The 13,560-nt window shown below is 41.8% G+C and overlaps 1 protein-coding gene across 1 annotated transcript in view; it reads left to right on the top strand.

Annotated features, from left to right (window-relative positions):
• The window catches only part of TTL (tubulin tyrosine ligase), a gene marked incomplete at its 3' end in the record, with an annotated part of 33,305 nt that overhangs the window by 4,770 nt on the left and 14,975 nt on the right, over positions 1 to 13,560 (top strand). Inside the window, exon 3 of the mRNA XM_082852136.1 lies at positions 5,514 to 5,746. Coding sequence (XP_082708262.1) covers positions 5,514 to 5,746 — 233 coding nt within the window. The remainder of the gene's footprint in view (positions 1 to 5,513; positions 5,747 to 13,560) is intronic.

Genomic DNA, 13,560 nt, shown 5'->3' with positions numbered 1-13,560 from the left:
TAGCTAAGAAGACACTAGAAGACTTGACCCAAAGCAAACGCTCTTTTCCCCAGTCGCACAGCTTTCCGGGCTCTCTAGCTGTTTACTAGTTTGAGTGCTGGTAGGAATATTTCCACCTTTTTGTTCAGACTCACTGCCCCCACTAACTTATGTATCCACTTCTTCCTGTGACGGATTTTCATGATTTACCAGCTATCCTGAAGGAGAACGAGGCTTTCTGAAGTCTTCTTACATATTTACACATTTAGAGTGCGAACAGTTGTTTCAGCAGAACTAGAAGTAGCACACGATTATTTATCCAGATTGTCCATTTAGAAATTTTTTTTTTTAATTTTATTTATTTTTGGCTGTGTTGGGTCTTCGTTTCTGTGCGAGGGCTTTCTCTAGTTGCGGCAAGCGGGGGCCACTCTTCATCGCGGTGCGCGAGCCTCTCACTATCGCGGCCTCTCTTGTTGCAGAGCTCCAGACGCGCAGGCTCAGTAATTGTGGCTCACGGGCCTAGTTGCTCCGCGGCATGTGGGATCTTCCCAGACCAGGGCTCGAACCCGTGTCCCCTGCATTGGCAGGCAGGTTCTCAACCACTGCGCCACCGGAGAAGCCCCATTTAGAAATTTTTATAAAATGCTTACTCATTCTTTATTCTATGATGATTTTTTTTCCTAAAGATAGAGGTTGAATTCTGTTTTTGAAGTAGAAAGCAGAGGGTGCTGTAAAAAGTAATGTTCTCTATATTTGCATACTTGGCAGCTATAATAGGGTGAAGAGAGTACAGAGCTGGAGTCGTGAGCAGGTCTGAATAGGTATCCGGACCTCTGTGACCTTGGACGGTACCACTCAGAATCTGTGGGGAGGGAGGTGATCACACCTGCCCTTTGCTGTTCTGCAGCACGCGGCGTGGTCTGTCATGACACCTTATAAATGACGACATGACTTATGCAGACTAGGGCTTGTCATCATTCTCATAAGCTTCCTTCGTTCTCTCAGGTGTCCTGCAAGGGACTGTAGTAATTCCAGGAGGGAATGATTACCTTTGTCATTTTGTCTCTCTCCCATAGTTTGTATGGCTCAAAAGAGCTCCAGAAAGTTAAAAAAATGTCATCTCAGGTGGCAGTCAGAGAAGACAGCCAGGTTGCCCGTGGCCGTAGCAGTTAGTGTCGAGCCAGGACGGTTCTCATCTGTACAAACAGGCCCCGTGGGCAGTGTGCCTGGGCATCCCTCGAGGCTTCCCAGGGCCTTGATGGGGTTCCATGCTGGACCCTGTACAGTCTGTCATGCCTGTCACTTCCAGGAGCTTTAGAAATTCATCAGGGCCCCATGGCCATAGTCTCAGAGCGCTCAAGGGCTGTCCTCCTGGCCCTGATTGGAGCTTTTTTTCCTCTTGTGAGCGTTTCTCACATCTCGTGTGTGATGCGACTAAACCTCCATTTGTGGCTGCTTCCCAAATGGGCCTTTTTTGGAAAGGGAACAAATGCTAGAGATTTCCGGTAGAAACTGGACTGGGTTCTGTACAGGAAATGAGGGCTTCAGATGAAGGGCATTCTGCAGACCAGCGCTGGCCAACAGAAATAGAATGCTGGCCACATGTGGCATTTTAAATTGCCTAGTAGCCCCATTAAAATGAGTGCAAAGAAACCGGTACAATTTATTTTAATAATATATTTTATTTAGCCAAATAAATCTAAAATGTCATGTAATTAATATTAAAAACAACTAATGGGATATATTTTTTTCCGAGTCTTCAAAATCTGGTGTGTATATTTTACATTTATAGCACAACTAAGCTCAGATATTAAATTTTCATTGGAAGTCCTATGTTTAGGTTTCATAAAAATGTGTGGTTGAAAAGGTAGATTTACATACACAAGTCATTCTGACATACGTAAAAGTTTTTCAATAACTGTATAAAATACCAAAATATAATTTTCCTTTAATAGTCACATGTACATTGACAAAGCAGGTTCATAACATGAGAAGAATTGACTTGACTTTGAAGCAAAAGCATATCATTTTTAGAACTATGTCCAAGTGAAGTAAATTCACCAACTCATGTGTCAACTCAGTATTGTTAATATTGAATTCAGAGGAGGTATTGAATACGTTGAAAAGAAACTCTAAATTTATCATTATCAACAAAGTGTTCTTCAAATTTTTCTTTAGTTTTTGCAGCCAGTTTGCATAATGTTGTCTGTTACAAGGAAAATCTTATGCATACTGAGTCATAAACTATGTAAAATCATTATTATTGACTTATGTTATGAAGTTGGAACACAAATTCTCACACCTGTTGGTCTACATCACAAGTAAGATCTTTTTTTCCAACTTCCTTGGAGCTTGAAATTTAGCTTGTTCATATGCAGCGTGGTTATGGGTGAAAAAATGTAAACCACACTGCATTTTTTATCTTTGATTATTGAATGAGGTAATAGTTGCATGAAAAGAACGATTTGACAAGCATTCCTCTTATTTTAAGAAAATGTGAACTGGAGTTTACAGTACGGGGAAACCTTGTAAAACTCTTCCATGTCTCAGTCAGTGAGCATTGGCAAAGAACACAGAATCATTAAATTCATCATCTTGTGTTTCTTTCATGGTTCTATACCTGCGAACCATGGTAGCATTTGCAAGCATATACTGAACCATTTCAACGACTGTATCCATACTGAGTGCAGATGTTTTCAGGATGTATCATGCGGGCTTCCCCGATGGCGCAGTGGTTGAGAGTCCGCCTGCTGATGCAGGGGACACGGGTTTGTGCCCCGGTCTGGGAAGATCCCACATGCTGCGGAGCAGCTAGGCCCGTGAGTCATGGCTGCTGAGCCTGCGCGTCCGGAGCCTGTGCTCCGCAACGGGAGAGAGGCCACAACAGTGAGAGGCCCGCGTACTGCAAAAAAAGAAAAAAAAATGTATCATGCAATGAAGCAGATGTTTCCAATACGTATGGTACAACAAAATAAAGCAATAAAGCAAACGTCAGTCTATTAAAATCCCAGTAAATCCAGATTTTAACCCAACCCAGCTGAAGTAATGTCTGTCATGATAGAAGCTGACTTTTCACATGTAGATGAAATTCTTCTTGGACAAATGTAAAAGATTAGGAAATATCCTCACCACGAGTTTACATTTTAGGCTGCAATTTGACAATAATTTTTTCCTATATTTGGAAATCTTTTGAGGCAAAACATACAAAGTATTAATTGGGCAGCATCTCTTATGTCACTCAACTCATCTAAAGCTAAGGAAAAATATTTCAAAATTTTCCGGTTTTGAATCAATCTTTAATATTGTTAGAAATGCTTTGTACTCTATGGGCAAGTATTGATGGCTTAACTAAAGATTGTTCACTTTTTATAAAATATCTTTTTAGTCTTTTCCTCAAAATAATTTCTATTACCACATTTCCATCTAAAAGGATGTTCGTTTTGCGTGTGTATGTAAGAATCCAAGCCACTTTATAGCTGACCAAAGTTACGAGCTCAGATCCTAAGAAAAATACGTTGAAAGTTTTTTTGTTGAGTTTTTAATTCTGATTTCAGCCGCTAATTCCATTGCTTCTCTTTAGACTATTGAGAGGAAAACACCTATCAAATTCATTATGTATTTGCTGAAAATGTCTCCTTACACAACAAACTTCATTTTTCCTGCCACAGCACATCGTAATTGCCGTTTGTTAGGAAATTTGTGACACATCTTCTTCTAGTGCTTATTTTTTTCTTTATTGTCTGGTCATAGTTCTAGCTTCTGCATCCCCACTCAATTCCGTGTCAGTAGAATGCCTTTGTTTTAAACTTAAAAGTTTGTCCATACTCATTTTTTTAACTAGAAGACTAATTATGCGTTATTTACCAATTATGATTTACCTAGCAATCTCTGTAACTTGGCTGTGTGCATAATAAACACATTATAATGTTTCATCAGTGCCTGGAAAAAAATTCACATGAGCTGAATCCATCTGTTGTCCCCCAGTAGAACAGTGATGCATTTATGTCTAATTCCAGAAGTATCACACGCGCCTGACATGCACGCCACCCTCTAACAACAACATCTGAGGTCACATGGTAGTTAAAGTGAAAACATCATCTACCGAAACAGTAATGTTGTACTTGGTGGAAACATATTTTACAGTGCTTCAGCTTTTAAATGAAAACTAAACAAAACGGAAAATTCAGTTTCCGAGTCGCATTGGCCACTTTTCAAGTGCTCGGAAGCACTTGGAAACTCCACGTGGCTAGTGGCTGCCGTATTGGACAATGCAGATAGAGCTGAATGGTCAGTGAGTTAGAAATGTATTGATTTTTTTGTTCCTTTGAGTTCTTTAAGTTAAATTCCATTGCCTCTAACGTAAAAATAGCTTTACTTAAAAATCTCAGTTTAAAGTTTCTTTTCATTATTTCTGCCATTGGCTCAGAGGCTGGGTTTTGCTGATGAATCATACCCCAGGCTTTAACAGTTCTGTTCTAGATAGAAGAGGGAGTGCAGCTCAGGGGAGGCCTGTGAATGTCTTTGGGCAGGTTTCTCCCTCCTCTGATTCCTGGGGAGCAAGGGTAGCTTTTTTTCTTTCTATTTTCTTTCTTTTTTTTTTTTTTTTGCTGCACCTCGCGGTTTGAGGGATCTTAGTTCCCCAACCAGGGATTGAACCTGGGCCCTCGGCAGTGAGAGCCCGGAGTCCTAACCACTGGGCCACCAGGGAATTCCCAAGGATAGGTTTAGAATTAGGACATGGGAGTGACTCAGGGCTTATATCCTGCTTGTTTCTTACTACCTTTGTGATCTTGGGAAATTCACTTCTCTGTGACCCAGTGCCTCATCTGTGAAACGTGATGCTAGCGCCTCCCCCCAGGGGTCTGATTGGAGAGGAGGTACAGTGTGAAGCCTTTGTGTTTATTAAGTGCCTGCCCAGGGCCTTTCTTTATATTCCATTATATTTTGGGTTTTTTTTTGAGGGGGGGCAGGAGGTGTGTTTAGTTATGACCACTGGAGTCCCAGGTTCCATTAGAAAGATTCTTCCTTTATTCTGTCACCGAAGCCAGGCTGAGCTAAAGGCAAGAAATGAAGAACGAAAATGTCTTTAGATAATTCCGATTCCTGAGTGTTAGCCTTTTCTCTCCAGAGTTGGGCCAAGGTGGTATTTTTTGCTAGTAATCCAAATGATTTCCTCAGTTCTCCACTTTGATTTTTTCGGGTGGGTCTAGCTCAGCTACAGCATGTTCGGTGAAAAGATGTTGGTTCAGGATTACTTCAAGCTAAGTTTCCTCAGAGATGCATTTTAAAAGGAGCTGAAGTTCTGGACGTTAAGCCCCTTTTGAACTCACCGGAGCATGCCTATAAGGTCGTGGGTAACAGCTGTGAGCTGCCCCGTGGTGCCTTGGAGGTCTGCCCCGTGAGTGGGATAAAAAGGAGACCTAGCCCTGGTCGTGCCCGGCGTCCTTCAAGAGCTCTGGGGCAAAGCACTGGCTGTTCTGAATAGAGGGACGGAGGGTACTCAGAAGAGAGACTGACCCTCTGTCATCTGCCAGGCTCGTCAAGACCAGCCCAGAACTGGCTGAGTCCTGCGCATGGTTCCCCGAGTCCTATGTGATTTATCCAACTAACCTCAAGACCCCAGTTGCTCCGGCTCAGAACGGAATCCACCCGCCAATCCAGAGCTCAAGGACAGATGAGAGAGAATTTTTCCTGGCTTCTTATAATAGAAAGAAAGAAGATGGAGAGGGCAACGTTTGGATTGCAAAGTCATCAGCCGGAGCCAAAGGTGAGTCGGCACTGTTGCCCCTTCTCCCTTCCCTGTAGGTTCCCATTGTGTTTTGTTAGATTCAAACGATGTCTTTAGATGTGTGGCTATTCTAATCTGAATCCTCGGGGGTGGAGACCTCGTTTCATTCCATAGTTTAAAATATCTGCGTGCTGGTGACTTAGAAACGTGTATCTCCAAATCAACTAAAATAGAATAAAATAAAATTTTTTTAAAAAGTGAAATAAAGTAAAATAAAATAAAAAAATAGAAGTATCTCGAAAATAGAATAAACTCGAGCTGAGGTCTTTCCCTTTAAGCTCCACATCCAACAGCAGGCATTTGCAGCATAACATGTCTGATATAGAACTCTTTATTTCCTTCCCAACTTCACCCGCCCCAGCCTACTCCTCTTTCCGTCTTCCCATGGAGTATATGATTCCACTTCTCACCCAGCCTCTCAATCCCCAAACCCAGGAGTCCTCTTTGGCTTTACAATCTACACCTAATGCATCAGTAGGTCTTGCTAACTGTACCTTCAAAATAAAGTCTGCAATGGACTTTTTCTTGCCATTCCCACTGCTCTCACTTAAACCAAAGCTCCTTTTCTCTCTATTCTGGGTAACTGCGGCACCTGCTCACAGCAGCTCTCCTGCTCTTGGACAGAGTGATGTTTTAAAAACAGAAACGTGATCATGTTACTCCCCGCTCAAGACTTACCAGCTGGCTTCCCAAGGCAACTAGAATAAACTCGAGTCCTGCTGGAAGTCTCCATCACTTGATATTTGCCTGTGTCTCTGATCTCATCTCTTATTCTTGGCCTTGCTCCCTGTACTGTAGCCATAACACCTGCCTAGCATCCCTGAAATACTCTAAATTCATCTCTGTACCTGGAATGAGCTTTCATGGACTATTTTTCATTTCTCAGCTCAGATGTTGCCTTGTCAGAGAGGCTTTTCTTTTTTCTTTTCTTTCTTTTTTTTTTAGAGAGGCTTTTCTGATCTAAAATAACCTCTGTGCCCATTGCTTTCTATCCTTTCTCCTGCTTTATTTTCCATCCTTGCACTAACCTCTTCCCAGCACTCTATTACATATTAGTTTATCTGTTCATCTCCCCCATAATCCTGCACACTCCATATAAACACAGACTTTCTGTCTTGTTCATCTCTGTACCCTCCCCATAGGCACTTAATAGAGGTATGTTGAGTGAATGCAGGGAAGGCATAAGGTGTGTCATTACTAACTCAGGCTTAAAATGTAGGCAGCTGCCAATGTAATGATCACATAGACACGGTCCATCTCTGCAACTACCATCATATGCTGTCTTAAAACCCACTCCGTTTTGAACTTACTTCTTCTTTCATTGCCTTGGAAGACCATCTGGCCATTGGTACTCATTTCTGTCCCCGGTCCAGTGGATCTCACCTTCTTTTCCACCAACCGTGAGACAGGAGGGCATCACCTGGAATCTCCTGAAAGTGGGAGAGTTGGACTCTTGCCACAAGCCAGGTACCTCACCTACTTCTCCCTCCCCTCCTGGGACTTCTTCTCCAGGAGAGTCCCCTAGCTTTGTTCTAATAGTAAGTGGGGGAATTGAAAGAGGAAATAGTCATCCACAGTATTCCAGATTCCTCCTTTGGATCGGGGCTGGAATCAGGATGGCCATTATGAGGCTATCGTGTGTCCTTGTGTCATGGACTTGACTGGTGCCGGAACCATGAGTGAGGCAGGGCCCTGGGTAGAAGGATCTGTCAAGTCGTGGCAGTGATCCCACCTAGGTGGTCCCTGGACCCTCACCAACACAAGATATAGAGTGATTCTCAGCAGCAGAGGGAGGTCATAGAGAATAAAATGCCAAACAAGACGTTTTGCTTTGGGAGTTGAGGAGATAAGTGGTGTGGATTTGTTTTGTTTAGGCTGAATGAATGACTTTTATTCTTGTTAAGCAAATACTTAGTGCCTACTACATGCTGGGTGTAGTTGGCTTAACTTCACCCTATATCCAGATCAAGCCACTGTTCACCACCTCCACCCCCGTCTTGGATCTGAGTCACCTTCACGTGTCACCTGGAGCATTGCTCCCTGTTCTGTTCTTGGCCATTCTGCAGAGTCTACACAAAATACAGCAGACAGAGATCCTGTCAGAGCACAATCAGACCATGTCACATCTGTCCTCAGCACTGTCTCTGGGGCCAGGACAGCACCTGGCATGCTGCAAAGGTTCAATATATGTATTGAGCGAACGAGTGAATGGATGGATGAATGAATAAGAGAAGTAATGGACGTTTGGAGGGAGATGAAGAGATAAATGAGACGGACATGGTTCTCTTGCCCTCAGGGACCCAGAGTCTAGTCAGAAAGAAGGCTAATGATGCATTTATTTCCAGATTAGCTAAATGCTGAGATAGAAACAACCCGAAAAACCATTGTGACTGCGACCTTGAAGCTCCTAGAAGAGCCCCAGCTTCATAACTTAGTGAGGATATAAACAGATATCCTCCAGGTGTGGTTAGTGAGGATAGAAACGAACGGTATAAGAAACAGTTAAGAAACACATGGACACATGCTACGCTGGTGTACAAAACTTACAAAATAAATGTCGATTTTATGTATCATTTTACATCTACAAAGTAAGAAAACAAAACCCTTCAGTGGTTGTGTTGCTGAGTTTGTTGTGAACTGCTCCCTCCCGGTGGCGATACACAGCCCTTTGAAGCAGCAACGGGATCACACAGAGCAAGGGTCAGAGAGTTCCTTTGCTTTCGGCTCACTCATCTCATTCCTGAAAATCTACTCCAGGGAGATAGTTAAAGAGTAACAAGGGTGATCTACAGCAAAGACATTTACCATTGTGTTACCTGTAATAGCAAAATTGTATTTAGGAACAGCCCCATTGTCCAGCAGTCAGTAAACGTGTCATTTTTTACATCCACACAATGGGATATTTCTTTGGCCACTAGCATTGGGAAGTGAATGTAGATACAGTGAAAATATTGACTGTATGAAGTGAAAAAAGAATATGAGGTGAGTTTGCTGTGATTGAACCTATCTTTGCCATATTACATAAAGGAAGGTAATATGAAAAAATGAAAAGCATTATGTTAGGAAATAAGATGATGGGTAGTTTCAGGGCATTCGTAGGAAAATGGTGTTTTCGGATGATTATTCTAAAAAGAGCGTGCAAGGTGCTGTGGAGCAGGAGAGACTGAAGTCTGATCTGAAGAACTGGCAAGTGAGAATGAAGAGGAACCAGGGAATCTGAGTGCGGTTCTTAAGGGAAATGAAACAGAGTGAATTATGTTCATCCAAAAAGAGAGGAAAGGATGTTTCCCAAGTTGATTTGCTGTTTCTTGTTTAAGAGGCTAACCAGGTGGTGGAGGGAGTGATAGAAATGGGGTAGTTGAAAACGGGGCTGGCTTTTAGGAAAGATGAATCGTTAAATTAACTTGCCGTACAGCAGAAATTAACACAACATTGTAAATCAACTCTACTTCAATTAAAAATATATTGGAGGGCTTCCCTGGTGGCGCAGTGGTTGAGAGTCTGCCTGCCGATGCAGGGGACACGGGTTCGTGCCCCGGTCCGGGAGGATCCCACGTGCCGCGGAGCGGCTGGGCCCGTGAGCCATGGCCGCTGAGCCTGCGCGTCCGGAGCCTGTGCTCCGCAACAGGAGAGGCCACAACAGTGAGAGGCCCGCATACCGCAAAAAATTTTTACTGAAAGCATGAGACCCAAGTAGAGATGAGCTGTAAATCTAAAGTGTAGGGGGGTGACTTCCCTGGTGGTCCAGTGGCTAAGACTCCACACTCCCAATGCAAGGGGGCTCCAGTTTGATCCCTGTTCAGAGAACTAGATCCCGCATGCCACAACTGAGAGTCCACATGCCGCAACTAAAGATCCTGCACACTGCAACTAAAAGATCCTGCACGTCTCAATGAAGATCCCGCATTGCCACAACTAAGACCTGACGCAGCCAAGTAAATAAATAAATATTAAAAAAAAAAAAAGTGTAGGTGGGAGGTCCTCGAACTAAAAAGTGAGTCCAGCAAGGTCGCAGGATATGAGATCAACACACAAAAATCAATTGCATTTCTACCTCTGTCACCTATTTATGCCTTGCTCTCCGCAATCTGGCCACATCCCATCTTGTATGCTCCAACCTTATTTTCTTTATGCAATTTCCTTACGGACTATTTCTTATTGAAAATTAATATCTCTAATGCTAGTAGATGGAAAAATAATGGGAAGAAAGTAAGGAGACAGGTACTTTTTAAAAATAAATTTATTTATTTTATTTATTATTTTTGGCTGCATTTGGTCTTCGTTGCTGCGCACAGGCTTTCTCTAGTTGCAGCGAGTGGGGCCTACTATTTGTTGCAGTGCACGGGCTTCTCATTGTAGTGCCTTCTCCCATTGCAGAGCACGGGCTCTAGGCGTGTGGGCTCAGCAGTTGTGGCTCATGGGCTCTAGGGCGCAGGCTCAGTAGTTGTGGCGCACAGGCTTAGTTGCTCCGCGGCATGTGGGATCTTCCCAGACCAGGGCTCGAACCCATGTCCCCTGCATTGGCAGGCAGATTCTTAACCACTGCGCCACTAGGGAAGCCCTATAACTTTTTTTTTAATAGGCGTATAATTGCTTTACAGTGTTAGTTTCTGCTGTACAATGAAGTGAATCAGCTATATGTATACATATATCCCCTCCTTCTTGGACCTCCCTCCTCCCCCACACCCCATCCCACCCATCTAGGTCATCACAGAGCACCAAGCTGAGCTCCCTGTGCTATACAGCAGGTTGCCACTATCTATTTTACACATGGTGGTGTGTATATGTCAACCCTAAGCTCCCAATTCATTGCACCCTCCCCTTCCCCTCTGGGTCCACATGTCTGTTTTCTACGTCTGTGTTTCTATTCCTGCCCTGCAAATAGGTTCATCTGTACCATTTTTCTAGATTCCACATATACGCGTTAATATACGATATTTGTTTTTCTCTTTCTGACTTCACTCTGTATGACAGACTCTAGGTCCATCCACATCTCTACAGATGACCCAGTTTCATTTCCTTTTAAAAAGTATTATCATTAAAGAAAACCTAACATTAAAGGGAAATGGAAAAGTTACCCATAGCCTTACCCAGTTCCTAGCATAATTATTTTTATTTTTTCATATTAGTTTCTTTTACATATGGGCAAAGACAGATTCAATCACGGTGAACTCATTTCATATCTTTTTCATTTCATACTAACAATGAACATGTGGAAGCCAAAGTTAAAAATACAATACCAGTTACAGTCACCCTAAAGAAAATGAGATGCTTAGGTATAAACTTACCAAAACACGTACAGGGCCTATCTGCTCAAAATTACAAAACAACTACGAAAGAAGTCAAGGAGGACCTAAATAAACAGGTAGACATATCATGTTCATGGATTGCAAGATTCAACACAGTAAAGATGTCACTTCACCCCAAATTGCTCTATAGGCTTTAGGTGATTGGTGTCAAGACCTCAGCAAGGTTCTTGTGTAAACATAAAGCTTCTACTAAAATTCATATGGAAAGGCACAGGCCCTAGAATAGCTTACACAATATTGAAGAAGAAAAGTGGGAGGAAACACTGTCCCTGATCCCAAACTATATTGTAGAGCTACAATAATCAGTACACTGTGGTATTCGTGGAGGGGATAGAAATATGAATCAGTGGGACAGAGATGTACCCACACATTTATGACCATCTGATTTTTGACAGAGGTGCAAAAGCAATTCAATAGAGGAAGGATAGAGTTTTCAACAAACATTGGTGGAGCAGGTGGATAGCCACAGACCAAGAAAATGAACCTCAACATAAACCTCACCCCTTATACAAAACCGAACTCAAAATGGATTGTGGGCTTAAATGTAAAATATAAAGTTATTTTTCAGAAAAAAATAAGAGATAAAGCTAGGCAAAGAATTCTTAAACTTGATACTGAAAGTATAATCCATAATAGTAAAAACTGATCAGTTGAACCTTATCAAAATGAAAAACTTTTGTTCTGTAAAGGACCCAACCACGAGGATGAAAAGACAAGCTACAGACTGGGAGAAAATACTTCCAAGCCTTATATCTGACAAAGGACTCATATGTAGACTATACAAACAGTATTCAAAACTCAACAGTTAAAAAAGGGGGGGGATCCAATTAGAAAATGGGCAAAAGACAGTGAAAACATATTCCATTGAAAAGGTTCTACAGATGAAAAATAAGTAAATGAAAAGATTTTCAAAATCATTAACCATTAGGGAAGTACAGATTAAAACCACAATGAGCTATCACTGCACTCCTAAAATGGCTAAAATAGGAAACGGTAACAACAGCAAATGCTGGCAAGGGTCAGGAGAAACTATATCACCCTCCCAGTGCTAGTGGGGATTTAAATTGGTAGAGCCACTCTGGAAAACAGTCTGGCAAGTTCTTATAAAACTAAACCTGAAATTATATGACCCAGCAACTCCACACGTGTGGGCATTTGTCCAGAGAAATGAAAACTTACCTTCACAAAAAACGTGTACCTGATTGTTCATAGCAGCTCTATTTGTAATAGCCCCAAATGGGAACAGCTCAACTGTCCTTCAACAAGTGAATGATTAAACAAAGCGGGATGAATTGATCCCATAGAATACTACCCAGTAATAAAAGAGAATGAACCATTAATAAATACAACACCTTGGAGGAATTTCCAGGGGAGTATCAGTGAAGAAAACAACTTCCAGGGATCACATATTTTATAATTCTATTTATGTAACATTTTTGAAATGACAAAATTGTAGAAATGGAAAACGGATTAGCGGCTACCAGGGGTTGGGGAGTGGGGTGGGGGGAGGTATTTGTGGCTTTGAAAGGGCAATATGGGGATTCTGTGCAATAATGGAACTGTTCAGAATTGGAGAAGATATTTGCAAATCATATAAGGTACCTGTATCCAGAATATATAAAGACCTCTTATAACTCAGTAATAAAGACAAATAACCCATTAAGAAATGAGCAAAGAATCTAAATAGACCTTTCTCAAAACAAACAAATGACATAAATAGCCAATAAGCATGTGAAAACATGCTCAACATCCCAAGTCATTAGAGAAATGCAAATCAAAACCATAACAACATACCACCTCCCTCACAGCCACTAGGATGGCTATAGTTAAGGCAGAATACCACATGTGTTGGCAAGGATGTGAAGAAATGGAGCTCTTGCCGCCCTTTGCTTATGGGAATGTAAAACGGTACAGCTGTTACCGAACTATTTTGGAAAACAGTTTGGTAGTTCCTTAAAAAGTTAAACAGTTACCATATGACCAACAATTCCACTCCTAGGTATATTTCCAAAAGAGTTGAAAACATATGTTATATGTTTTCATATGTTGAAAACATATGTTTTCCACACGAAAACTGCAGTACACATCTTCATAGCAGCATTATTCATGAGCCAAAGATACATGTATATGTATAACTGAATCACTTTGCTGTATACCTGAAACTAACACAACATTGTAGATCAACTCTACTCTAATATAAAATTTAAAAAAAGCCAAACAACAGTGGAAACAACCCAAATGTCCATCGATTGATTGAACAAAATGTGATCTATCCATACAATGGAATATTTAGTCATAGGAAGGTGGAATGGCATATTGACACGTGCTATACCATGGGTGAAGCTTAAAACGCTGTGTTAATGAAAGAAGCCAGACCAGAAAGGGCCCCATATTGTGTGTTTCCATTTATATGAAGCATCTAGAATGGGCAAACCCATAGAGACAGAAAGTAGGTTAGTAGTCCTCAGGAGCTAGTGTGAGGAA

This window comes from Leucopleurus acutus, assembly GCF_964270905.1.
Source record: "Leucopleurus acutus genome assembly, chromosome: 12".
NCBI classification, from domain to species: domain Eukaryota; kingdom Metazoa; phylum Chordata; class Mammalia; order Artiodactyla; family Delphinidae; genus Leucopleurus; species Leucopleurus acutus.
The sequence above is the reverse complement of the archived record's forward strand: the minus strand, read 5'-3'. Positions and strand labels throughout refer to the sequence as shown.